The sequence below is a fragment of the Cebidichthys violaceus genome, unplaced genomic scaffold (assembly GCF_023349555.1).
Source record: "Cebidichthys violaceus isolate CVI_PGR_0920_01 unplaced genomic scaffold, fCebVio1.0.p SCAF_2, whole genome shotgun sequence".
NCBI lineage: Eukaryota > Metazoa > Chordata > Actinopteri > Perciformes > Stichaeidae > Cebidichthys > Cebidichthys violaceus.
The window spans coordinates 18659780-18672347 of record NW_027176372.1 but is presented as its reverse complement, the minus strand read 5'-3'; the positions used below and the strand labels follow the sequence as shown (position 1 = coordinate 18672347).

The 12568-nt window shown below is 40.3% G+C and overlaps 2 protein-coding genes across 3 annotated transcripts; one reads left to right on the top strand and one right to left on the bottom strand.

Annotated features, from left to right (window-relative positions):
- The first annotated feature begins 822 nt into the window (after positions 1-822).
- Positions 823-7299, top strand: stx5a (syntaxin 5A). 2 transcript variants are annotated; one of them, XM_068714965.1, is made up of 12 exons: positions 823-908; positions 1366-1593; positions 2383-2453; positions 2803-2858; positions 2958-3028; positions 3162-3278; positions 3609-3665; positions 3767-3848; positions 4916-5002; positions 5161-5264; positions 5375-5496; positions 5979-7299. In XM_068714965.1, exons 2-12 carry the CDS (start codon positions 1531-1533, stop codon positions 6136-6138), a joined length of 990 nt encoding a protein of 329 aa, XP_068571066.1. In that variant the 5' UTR covers positions 823-908; positions 1366-1530; the 3' UTR covers positions 6139-7299. The 2 variants fall into 2 exon arrangements, with proteins under 2 accessions (XP_068571066.1, XP_068571067.1); XM_068714966.1 differs by lacking the exon at positions 4916-5002.
- Positions 7300-7776: 477 nt separating this feature from the next.
- Positions 7777-10603, bottom strand: zgc:162144 (RD3 domain-containing protein). Its single transcript, XM_068714967.1, has 3 exons — positions 10548-10603; positions 9859-10166; positions 7777-9213 (listed from the first exon to the last, which is right to left on the bottom strand). Exons 1-3 carry the CDS (start codon positions 10551-10553, stop codon positions 8838-8840), a joined length of 690 nt encoding a protein of 229 aa, XP_068571068.1. The 5' UTR covers positions 10554-10603; the 3' UTR covers positions 7777-8837.
- Positions 10604-12568: the final 1965 nt, after the last annotated feature.

The following is a 12568-nucleotide window of genomic DNA, read 5'->3' as shown; positions in this document are numbered from 1 at the left end:
TGTTCTTTGAGGTTTTGTGCTACTGGCCAGGCTGGATCCAGGGCCCCAGACCCCAAAACCCCAAAGACCGCAAAGCTTCAGATGAAAGTCAACTGTTTGGCAAGTGATTGTTGCTTTGTTTGGGAATACAAGAAAATGTACTTCTTAAACACACTAAACTGGCATTATAACGACCATTATGCAGATTAGAACCTGATCTTGAGACTCTGCATCAAAATCTAGTTTTAAGACCCTAATTATTTCAGTTTATACTGCCCTTACATGAGGTTTATATCTTGATACACCTGGACATTGTGTTACAGGGATCCTCTCTGTGCAGGAATGAGGGTTACTATTGGCCTAGATACTATTTTTTTCTACTGGGGGACTCGCAGGTTAATCTGGCCATGGCTTTAGGATTTAAAATAAGATAGAATTGCACAATAAAAACGTAGGCCATCATCACAACAAAATTGGCAAATTTAAGTCTTGAAAGTGTTGTTTGACTTGGAGTCCCTAATTTTATTGATGATAATTTAGGTTGGCTATTTATTTCATTGGTTTGCTGGTAATAGGATGTCCCCTATATTTACCTGGACTCTTGTATTTTCTTGTATTCTTCCTGTTTTAGACTGTATTTTGACATGTTGTAGTTGTTTTTTGATGTACTGTCCTCCTTCTCTTAATTTATAGTCTATAAACTAAATAATGTATATACTATGTGATGAAACTAAACTACAGACAGGAGGTGTGGCGCCCCCTGGTGGTGAAGTGTTATGCCGACAGGGATTTTCTGCCTTGGTAAAGTAGACGTGGCAGTGACGTCAGTGCCGGAAACTACCCGGATCGGAACTTTAACTCCAGGGTGTTGATTAGTTCAAACCAGAAACGTCGAGGTGCTCCCGAAATATGATGTAATATCGATTCAAGTAAGTAGAAACTGATCGTTTTGGTGTCTTTTAAATAAGATATAACCTCACGTCGTTAGTTTAGATCGAATTTAACAACGGTAGAGCAGGAGACACCGTACGGAAAGCCCGGTTAGCTCTCTGAAGCTAACAGTTAGCTTGTGTGTTAGCCGGTTAGGCCGTGATCAGCTGTGTGTCGTGATGGACGGCCTTTACCCACACAGAGCTGGTCCAGATAAGCATTGTTACCTAATGATGTGTGTTTAACTCACCTGTGGCTTTATTTGTGAGTTGTAACAGTTATATACTGTCTGTTTATTGTGATTTAGTCGATCTCTTAGTTGTTGGTGTCAGAAACCCTGCTGTTAGCTAACAGTACCGACTAACTAACGTAACATCAAATTGTGTTATTTATCAGCTACAATTCAAACTGTCAGCTAACAAGTTGTCTTGACACGTCTTTTCCCCGTTGCTGCAGACATGTGTGTACTTATGCCCATGATGGAAACCCCACCTTGGATGTGAGTTTTTGGGAGGTCTTCCTATTTATTCATCACACCGGACCAGAGGAAAAAGGTGACCCGGTAGTACCGGGTGGTTTCTGCTCTCTAGAGCCGGCTGGTGGCCCTTTACCGACGGCAAGATGACGTGCCGTGACCGGACCCTCGAGTTCCAGTCAGCCTGTAAATCTCTCCAGGGCAGACCGGTACGTTGACTCAACGCAGCACAAACTCGGATCACTTCGTGTAAAATAAGTAATTTGCCCCAACATGTAAATTACAATCACGCTGACTGTAGTTTTTAGTTGCTCAGATGAATTTGTGTTTGGCGACTTTTGCTTTTGGTTCCTTGTTTACGTCTCTCTCTGTCTAGTTTTGGTTCCATATTGCAATAGTCTCTTTGGCTCAAGTGAAGCACACGTAGGTGTTCTTGTTGTCTTCTTTCAGTCGTGTTTTTACTTTAAATCCTGAAGTGGTGACAACATATGATTTCCAATCTCTAAAATAAAGATGAAAGGAAATCAACCAGCTGTGCCGATGTATTGGCAGATATTAGTTATCACAGAGGTACTGATGTCTGTGTTGGCTGATATAAAACAGTATAGAAATGCCAAGATGCGTTTGGGCTAATCTCAGTCTCTTTATCAGACAGAACTGAATGTTCCACTCAGTGCATATTGTGGTCACAGTTCTTTGTCGAAAAAGACAATCCAAGGGGATTCTTATTAATAAACTTGCTCGTTTATGTTATTTGTCAAAATGGCGATATTGGCCAATTTGTGTGTCTCAAATCCTTAAATGTCACCATTGGTATTAACCTCAATGATCCAGTGTCGGATGGACTTTAACCAGAAGTTACCAGTCGACACCATAAACATGTTGGTTAATTCCCTGTCACTTGATCAATTGATTGCTCTTAAATAAATGTTAGTCATATTTTCACAGTTACTCCTCAGCCTCTTATTTTATTGCATCTCTCTCTATGTCTGTTGCAGAATGGCGTCCAGCCCAATAAACCAACCCTCAGCGCACTCAGGCAACGCAGTGACTTCACAGTTATGGCCAAGTAAGTTCCTCATAGTCTGTCTACTGGCGTGTATCACCAGCTCATACATATTTGCTAAATGTACTTGTTATTTTATGGTGTTTTTTTTTTTTTTGGGTGTTGCCTTATTTGCTTTCACATATTATTACCTTCTCATCCTTATTGCATGAAGATTGAAATACATTTTTAGTGGAGAAGCTGGTTCAGGGCTTGTTTGGTGGAGCAGGGAGACACAGAGCACAGAGACAAAATGTATATTATCTTCTTTCCTGTAGGAATGCAAAGATGCATATTAAATAACATGTTGCAGTACTCCTTTTAGTATGTGCATGATAAAGAACGCTACATTTTTGTTTTTGTTTCTTTGTAGGAGAATTGGAAAAGACTTGAGCAATACTTTTGCCAAACTGGAAAAGCTCACTATTTGTAAGTGTTCTTTTAAATGTTATTTTAGCGTAAATCATCTATTTTTGTGTCGTATTGTTAAAAGTGCTGATTCTAAATGCTGTTCTTATAACGTTTTAGTGGCAAAAAGAAAATCTCTATTTGACGACAAGGCCGTGGAGATCGAGGAGCTAACGTACATCATTAAACAAGTGAGTTGAATTGTTAAATTCCCATGAAATGTGGTCGAAACGTGAACATTATTTATAAATAGTGCAGCAACATTTAATCCTGTGTTATCTTGTAAAACTGTACACCCTGTTTTTTTATCTCTGGTGTTTTTAGGACATCAACAGTCTAAACAAACAGATTGCACAGCTGCAGGACTTGGTGAAGTCCCGTGCAGCTCCAGGTGGCCGACACATCCAAACTCACTCTACCACCATAGTGGTGTCATTACAGGTAACTTCAATAAGGTCCAATTCATACTATATTGTATGTGCATTGAGTCCAAGTGCCGAGTGACTTTGCTTTTACTGCCGATGTATTTTTAATTAAAAATATTCTTGATTATCAACATTTTAGTTTTGTTTTCTTGAACCTTTTAATCATGTGCTTTTGTTCATACTCAGTTAAATAGAGGAAAGTGCACATTTTTAAAAACATGTTATAGAAATAAAATAGTGTTGTATCTCATATAAAATGGCTTCAGAAAATGTTTTTAGAATTCTTGTTCACAGATGAATTCCGCTGCACTTTGTTTAACTCTGCTGTGTCTTTTGTTGTCTACAGTCCAAACTGGCTTCAATGTCCAATGACTTCAAGTCAGTCCTAGAAGTCAGAACAGAGGTGAGATGCTTCTATCGTTTATCAAGGCAGACGATACTAAAAGGTTTTGGAAGAGGCACAGTCGTGTTTACCTCCTCCATCATTTCTCCCCTTTTCTGCAGAACCTGAAGCAGCAGCGCAGCAGGAGAGAGCAGTTCTCACAGCCCCCGGTCTCGTCTTCTCCTCTGATGGCCAACAACTTCAGTGAGTCTGTCCACGTCTTAGCGTCACACTTGTTGTCACTCACTAGGATTGTTACTAGGGTCTCGCAGTAAAGTAACGGCACCAGCAAGTAAACACAGCATGATGTTGCAGCTTCGTAAGAGGCGTGTTCACTCTTTACTGATTATTGTTTGTGGGTAAAGTTTAGCCTCAGCCACATTTTGTGCTGATTAAACACTTAACACAGAAGTATCTCATTCAAAAATACTCTCTTAAAGCACAGACGAGGGTGAAAGGTAAGCGTTTCTTACTAACTGGTGTAACCTTAACATGGAGCACAAATGATATCCTGGTCATCTTTTTTTCTTTTTTCTTTTTATTACATTTCCCAATTTAAAAAAAATGAATTATCACCTAACACATTACCTGCTCGTCATCTCTTCATCTAACAAAAAGAGTAATAGAGTGAACACACCTTTTATTGACTATTTGTTTTGGCTTGGAGGCAATAATCGTCATGTCGGGCTCCTGCTCAGTTTACCATTTTTTTTAAACAAACAGCCAAATGTTGTCCTTTAGGGAGCTCAGATGCTTCCTCTGGGGGCGTTTACACTGCCAGTGAAATGTTTATGAACGAGCTTTATTTCAGCGTTTTTGGTAAAACCGCAAACATTGTGCTCACTGTTGATATCTCACAATAAATTATAGGTAACAAATTGATGTGTAAATTAAAATTAAAATGTATTTTATTTTGAAATAACCAGCAACTAATTGGAAATGAGTTTGATTATTATCGCTGTAATTAGCAGACAACAGTCTAGCCGTAACCTTTTAATAATATAGATATTATACTATGATGATTAAAGTGCTTGCCAGAAACAGGTACTTGAATAGAAATCTTTGGAACACTTATGGAAGCAAATTTGCTCATTTAAAAAGTTCTTATTTACCTGTTAATTTAAATGCATCCCGACTGTATGTACAGAAAGATTTTGACTGGCAGTGTACTTTTCTAACAGCTGTTGTAATTGGGAACTGATCAAAGTCCTTGTGAATGATTTATTATTGTATTTGGTCATCTATAATGCAAAAATTAAAAAATATTTTAGGGAGCCGCAAAAAAGGGGCCCAGGAGCCGCATGCAGCTCGTGAGCCGCGCAATGGTTACCAGGGCAATACAACCTCAAATTTAAAAGGTATTTCCCGGGAACGCTTGACTCTCCCAGCGGCTATAAACTAGCTACTGAATGTGCCCGCTGTTCTTTCTGTTTTCCCCCCTCTACCACAGAGGATCTTTGTCTGATCTTGTTCAACATGTGTGTGTGTGTGTGTTTTGCTTGTTGTCTCCCTTCAGAGAGCTCGGTCCTGATGCAGGATGAGTCCAGGAGTATGGGCGACGTAGCCATCGACATGGACTCTCAGACCAATCCCTTGCAACTCCAGCTTATTGATGAGCAGGTAGACTGTTGGTGTAGATTTGTATATCTGTATACATGCAGAGGAATGTGTGCGTTTCATGTGCTGTAATTTGGCCCTTTTTTGAGATCTTGCTTGCTGTGCCGTTGCAGGACTCGTACATCCAGAGCCGTGCAGACACCATGCAGAACATCGAGAGCACCATTGTGGAGCTGGGCTCTATATTCCAACAGCTGGCACACATGGTCAAGGAGCAAGAGGAGACCATCCAGAGGTTAGACGGAGCAAGAATTGGGGGGGGGGGGTCAAGCGAGCGAACGAACGAACAATTATCCCAAAATGTTAAACTACTCTTTTAATAAACAAGCAAAAGGGAATTGGAAACTGAGTAAAGAAATGGTGCTAGAATTTGGGTGGTGACTATCTTAAATGATTTCATGCAGAATTCAGTTGCTTGTGATCAATTCACATTGATATCTTTCATTAAATGGACTCATAGGAATATATATATATATATATATATATAGATAGATAGATAGATATAGATATAGATATAGATATAGATATAGATATATATATATATATATATATATATATATATATATATATAGATATATATATAGATATATAATAAAGGAACTCTGAGTCGGATATATAACTTGTCATTTATCTCCAGAACTGACTGATCTGATAGAAAAGGTCTGATTGTTAAGATAATTAGCATCCGTTGAACCTCCCGTCGTCCTTCTCTCACAGGATCGACGCTAACGTGGAGGACACCCAGCTCAACGTGGAGTCCGCCCACACAGAGATCCTCAAATACTTCCAGTCTGTCTCCTCCAACCGCTGGCTGATGATCAAGATCTTTCTCGTCCTCGTGGTGTTCTTCATCATCTTTGTTGTCTTCTTCGCTTGAAGAAAAGAGAAGCAGCTGAGAGGAGGGGGGGGGGGGGGGGAGCACATCGTATGAGGGGAAGTGAAACTAAAGCTGGACTCGGACGACGTGTCCAGACGACGTATTTGAAGGACAGACTTCACTTTCAAAGTGACACTTTGATGGAGACCCAGGAGCCGCTCAGATTAACACAGACTTTCCAGTTATTCCCAAGCCACGGACTCTTGATCTTAATTCGACAATTCAGTGAAGAATGAAGATGTCGAATTCTGTCCAAATGAAAGAATAAATTATCTTAAATCCCCACTTTGTATAGAGAGAGAGAGAGAGAGAGAGAGAGAGAGCGCAACAAGTTGCTCAGTGTTGTACTTTGACCAATTATTCATAAACATTTAAGCAAAATGGCTATAATTTAATGGTTTGATTCTGCAAACTGTCTTAACTATGGTTTTCTTGTTTACCCCATCTCATCTATTATTATGATTATGATGATTATCATAATTATCATAATGATCATATTATTTCAAAGCCAAACCACAGAACTGGAGTTCATCCTCAGATCATTTTGCTTCTTTACTTACCTGTTATTGAAGAGCATGCTGTGCCCCGTCTTTATCAACAATTCGTCACTTAATTATATTTTATTAAATTCTGTTATGTTTTCAAACTTTATTTGCCAAATGGGTACTCTTATAGAACTGTGACACAAGAGGTTACAGTTGCAGACGGCTGAAGGGACTTCAGCGGCTGTCGTTCAGCGACTGTTTTATATGAAACGCTTTGGTTGTTGGCCTTCAGGCAGGTTGAGAAAGTTTAAACCTTGCACGTTAAGTGCTGCGGAAAGATTTCAGCATATGAGTGAAGTACTCGAAGGATCCAGGTTTGACATCAGAGCTTATGAAGGGGTTCGGCTGGTTGTGAAGCTCAATCAGCCAGATGCCCTGGAAGTGTCTGTTTGGATGCCACTGTTGTAGTTGCTTCCCCTCTTAATCTTTCTAAACGTATCGGATGTTACTATCAATGACCATAGCTTTTTAAAAAGAAAGAGAAAACATTCTTCCTATTTTTTTTCCTCCCTGTCTGTTCTTTTTTAGCCAAATGCCTTGACTTCAGTGTATAAAGTGCAAATAGTGATAACGATGTATTAATAAGAAAGTGCATATTAATAAAATGATAACGGGGTGCTGGCATTCATGGCTGAGATTTTCTTGGGATAAGAGGATTAGTCAGCAGTGATATAATTAGCCATGCTGGGAGGCTAAGATTAGCTAACAGAGGTGTGCTAAGCAGGTGCGGCTTTGTATGACGTATTCAACATATTTACACCAGAAAGACATATTGTACTTATATTTATTTACAGGCCCCACACATATTTACATATAAATATTTAACCTTCTCAACCACAATAAGGTGATAAAGGTCCTTGTATCTTCCGTTCCTTTTGTAGAAAGGCTTCTAGACTTAAAAAATGTAGACATAACTGATATAATTGGGCAAAAATCCAAGAGTCGCATTTAGTCTCAAATGCTACAGAACTGTAAACAAAAAAACATCTTTTGTGTTGGGAAAATGTTTTAAATGCTTAGAAATAATGACAACACTGTATATTTATTTCCCCAAACACATATCATATATTCACAATAAAAAAAGATTAGAGCTGATTCTAGTCATTTCCTGCTTGATGGATACACTATGAGAGTACTCAATGACCGAGCAGGTGATCTGGAGCAGAACTGTGACTGCTGAATATCCCCCAATCTACTGCAAAAAAAACAGCTGTCCTGTCTGTTGCGTAACATGTTCACATTCATAAAACATATATTATTCATCAGCAGCTTTTTGTTTTTAAGGATACCTGAAGCATGTGAAGGTCAGCCACGCAAAAGATTCTACTCAACTAAACCCCATGCAGCACATTTGAGTTATTAACCATGCTAGTAGTGTGGCTATTTGAATCTATATCACAACAAATAAAAGATGGATTGCAGACATTCATGGTCCCCAGACCATGTATCCTCATGACTGTGATGATCCTCTGACATTTCCTCTAACCAACCAGCAGGTTGACGTTTGTGGTTTTGAGGGAGATGACTTGATACATATTGAACGTATTCATGTTCCCCTCAGGATGAATTTTGATTCACTTCCATCCATCTTCTCATTTTGCGCTGTCATCGGATAAAACATTTATTTTGTCCAATTCTTTCGCTTATGACTACGTACCTGCATAACTAATAACATTCCCATCAGCCTCAACTGTACTCTATGTTTAGTGCAAATTAGCAAATGTTAGCACAAGCTAAACTAAGACGGTGAACATGGTAAACAGAATATGACTGTACAGCCTCACAGAGCTGCTTGCACGACTTTAGACTCTCAGTCTTGTTGCTGTCAGCACATACATCCTAAATACATGTTTCAGAATCTTTCAACCAAAACAGCAATGCTTTTGGGATGAATTAGAGACTTCCAGTTCATCAGTAATTAGACAGGTTTCCTGAAAGTGAAGAAATCATTCTAAACTCACTCTGTAGACTTATCTTCTCCTTTTGAAATGATTTGAAACGAGAATAAACTCTCCTCCCCATACTTACATTCAGCTGACCCCTCTCTCTACTTTCCCTCCTTCTCTTACTCCTCATTTTCTCACCCTATCACAACTTCTCTATAGGTCCTGTCCCTCCCACCATCCTCTCTGCATTGTCTCTCCCCTGACTCTCTCACCCCTGGGCACTCTGCTCCACAGGGCTGATCTCTGGCATGCTCCTGCTCCTTCCCTTCCTCGCCCTGGCCTTGATGGCCTCCTCCTCCCTTTCTCCATCCTCCTCCTCGTCGGACCAATCCACCTGCTGCTCCAGATTCCCCCTGGAGCCTCTGGTGTTGCTGCCCCTGAAGAGCTGACCCGAGCGGAACTTGCTGCGGAAGGTAACAAAAGACAGGCTCTTGCTGCGCTGCTGCTTCTCAAAGACGCCGCCGTCTTGCGTCTGCATGTCATCATTTCCGTTCACCTCGTCCATGCACTCGCGGAGCACTGAGCGAAACAGCCGGGGGACCTCGTGAACCTCAGGCTCCATCTGCGACACCAGCCTCCTGAACCTGCAGTGGGAGCGATATGAAATAACACAAGCATTTACAGAGTACTTAAAGACAAAACAAAACAGAAACAAAGGAGAAGGCAGTTGTAGCCTTAGTAATGGAGGTGCCACCGCCACCAGGTGGGCAGTGCAGTCTTTTTAAAGGGGTGCAGAATCCCTCGCTACGCCCCTGTTAGGAAATGAACTGTGATGACACTGGTGCTGAAAGAGGGATAACATAAAACCAGTACAATGTTATTGAATCATAGAAAATTAAAGAGAACTAATTTATTCACAGAATAATCCTTTCATCTTTAAACCTTTGTGATGCAAAAGCGGCAAAAAAAAGAAGGTGTTTGAGCACTGTTTTATATCTCTGGTTGGGATATCAGGTCATGTCATCTCTCAGAGGAAGAGTGGGTCTGGATCTGAGAGTATCAGCCTACTTGCCAACATATAGTTAAGGGTGTTACTGGGATTAGATTGAAACCTTGCAGCTCTTCATCTGTTTCTTCTTCATATTCTATTTTCCAGCCTGTATTTTAAGCTCTTTGTGCAGCTCTTTATCTCTGTGTTTCAGTCTGGCTCACTATTTCAATTTCAGTGACAGTACCCTTTATTGTTTCTTCTATGTCCAACTCTCTCTGTGTCTCCCTGTCTGTCTCACCTGACGATCAGAGGGCCACACTGTGCAGGAGGGACCTTGACACAGAGGTCCTGCAGCTCCAGCAGGTCGTTGGGTGTCAGCTCGTAGGGCTGTGGGGTCGGGGCGGTCGCCAGCCAGCTGTAGTCAGCTGTGGAGGAGGAGCTGCGACGGCGGCGTCGACCCTCCGTCGCCCGCTCCAAACGGATGCGTTCAGTGCGCTTCACCATGGCCCCCAGCTCTAACATCAGAGTATTGGTTACTAACTCCTCAGAGCTGCGCTGGCCGGGCACTTTGGGCTCAAGGGAGAAAACAGCTGACCAAGGAAACATCTGGGACAGAAGGACAGAAGAATAGAAACAGTCATTAACATTTGCAGACCATTATATATAACCTCAGCACTCTGTAGAATCATTTTTTTTACGTTTTGGATACAAATTTTATCAGATGTGGGGACTTAATCATGGCTACTGTAGTTGTTTAGGAATGTAAGCTTCTATAATCACACAGAAATCTCAGAAACACTGTATAACCTTCACGCCAGACAAATCTTATCAGTACAGCTTGTTCAAGTAAAACAGGACTCACATCCATGTGAATAGCAAACAACTAATACAGCTGATGAATACAAACCACGTCTTCTTAGGAAGAATATTATCACTTGTTATTCTCTTGCCCTAAATGCTGTCATGGAAGTTAAATTCTTGTCTTACCGTCATGGAACTGGGTTTACGAAGCTGCAGTGTGTTGTTGTTGGACAGAAATCCACCTGTTGTCTGGTAGAGCCTCTGTTAGCAGCCAAACGTACAGCAGGTCTCCATGAGCTTGTGACATTCAAAAAGGGTAAAACTCCTCGGACTCCAGCTGGTGGCACACAGCTACCTGGCTGCCTTGCTACCTTTGACGGTCCTTGGCAGACAGGGTGTGTACTTCTGTGAGGAGCCCCGTGGACTGTGTGTGTGAGTTTGGGATTGAGAATAAATGTAATCCTGTATTAATAATGAGCGAGTGATGAGAGGAGCTTACCTCACATGAGCGAACACCTGGGCGAGTATGGTGTGTGTGTTGGTGTGTGGGACAATTTAGGTGGGGTGTTTATTTAAAAGCATGGGGCCGGTATCTAATCAGGTTACTCTCATTTAATTTAACTTTAACCAGGTTTTTTTTATAGTTTATTCTCTCAATTTTAAAATTATAAACTGAAGATTTCAGCTCACTCACACAAGTGGGCTGGACAGTGTCTTGCTCAAAGGTACTTTAAACCACTTCCACAGTGTCTGGGCAGTCATGAATTTTTAACCAGCATACTTTCTGGTTTCAAACTGTTATGCCTCTGCCATTACACCCAGCTCAATCCTTGAAAATAACACAGCCTATGTCTCAAAATAGTCTCCCAGTTCTCAGACAATAATCCCTCAGGCACACCTATAATTACCAGACTGTTATGGACAAGATTACACAACTACCCGAGTAATCTCTCTTTCTCATACATAGAAACTCTCTTGTCTGCGCCACTGGCTAGCAAATGGTTTTGTATGTAAGGTAACTGCAGGCTAGTTCCTGGGTTTCTGCACCACTCAGCACTGAGCCTCCAAATCCCAGATTACATTCAAATCCAGAGCCTACCTGGAAGAATGAGTGACTATAATGACTATTATAATCTAATTACAGTTGCCTGCAGTGGATGGATGCCGTAACTGCTGTAAATACACAGGAACTGTAAGTGATCAACAGTGTTTACTGACTAATTGTATTTGATTATTAAAAATACTAAAATTCTGCACAATAGCTACAATCATCATAAAAACTCATTAAAGGATTATATCCATTGTGTTCCTCGAACATCCAACAAACAACACAAAACATGACACCAGCCAAAAACATATGCAGAGTCACTAAGCTTACAAACCACCTTTTAAAGGGCAATTCTGAAGAATTGATCCACTTTAGACTTGTAGAAAATAAATTACACTGTGCTGCAGCAGAGTAGATGAATCTGCATTTATTCATTTTACACACATCAGACCCTTAAAATGAAACAGTATATATTTTATAATACTATCTAAAGTGGAATCACTGTCTTTTATCAGAGAAACCATGTTTCATAAACACAATGGCACCATTTTGTTTCACTATTTTAAAAGTTGGCGCCATAGTCAAAGTGACCTGGAACATGTACAGCTGTCCTGTCTAAAAAAAGGCTTTTCTGGTTAAAAATATAATCCCTAGATTCACCTTAGAAAGAATTGACTCCGATACATATCGGTGAAGTCACTTAGTTACACTGCACTTCTTTTACAAATACAGAGGATCTTTCAAAGGTGAACTGATGATATAGTGCTTATTTTTTTAAAGAGCCTTACTGAGAGACTGTTAGACTTAAGTTTTAGCTTAATGAATCATTAGTAAAGCACAATCATCTGGAAAAATGTCACTAGATAATTCTCACTTAAAATTATTCATATACATTCAAAAGACAACAGGACCCTGAGGGACTTTACACTCAATACTTCAGATAATGTTTTGTTTACTGCAAAAAATTATTTTAGATTTTTTACATGGCTACATATGTAGGAATTTGGTTTGGCCTCCATGCTCAAGGGCCACCAACATGTACCTTTTAATTGTGATGGGTAATTCCTTCCTTGGCCAGTCACTTTTTCTAGAGTATGGTTTGTGAGCTGCACTGTCTGCTCATATCCTAATTGCAATGGTAATAAAACATATGTATTAA

Excerpts from the sequence above, each read along its gene's own strand:
- zgc:162144 (XM_068714967.1), bottom strand. Across the intron at positions 9,214-9,858 it reads TGTGGCCCTCTGATCGTCAG|GTTCAGGAGGCTGGTGTCGC; the intron begins GTGAGACAGACA and ends CTCCCACTGCAG.
- stx5a (XM_068714965.1), top strand. The coding sequence starts at position 1,531 with ATGACGTGCCGTGACCGGACCCTCGAGTTCCAGTCAGCCTGTAAATCT. Across the intron at positions 2,454-2,802 it reads GACTTCACAGTTATGGCCAA|GAGAATTGGAAAAGACTTGA; the intron begins GTAAGTTCCTCA and ends GTTTCTTTGTAG. Across the intron at positions 5,497-5,978 it reads CAAGAGGAGACCATCCAGAG|GATCGACGCTAACGTGGAGG; the intron begins GTTAGACGGAGC and ends CTTCTCTCACAG.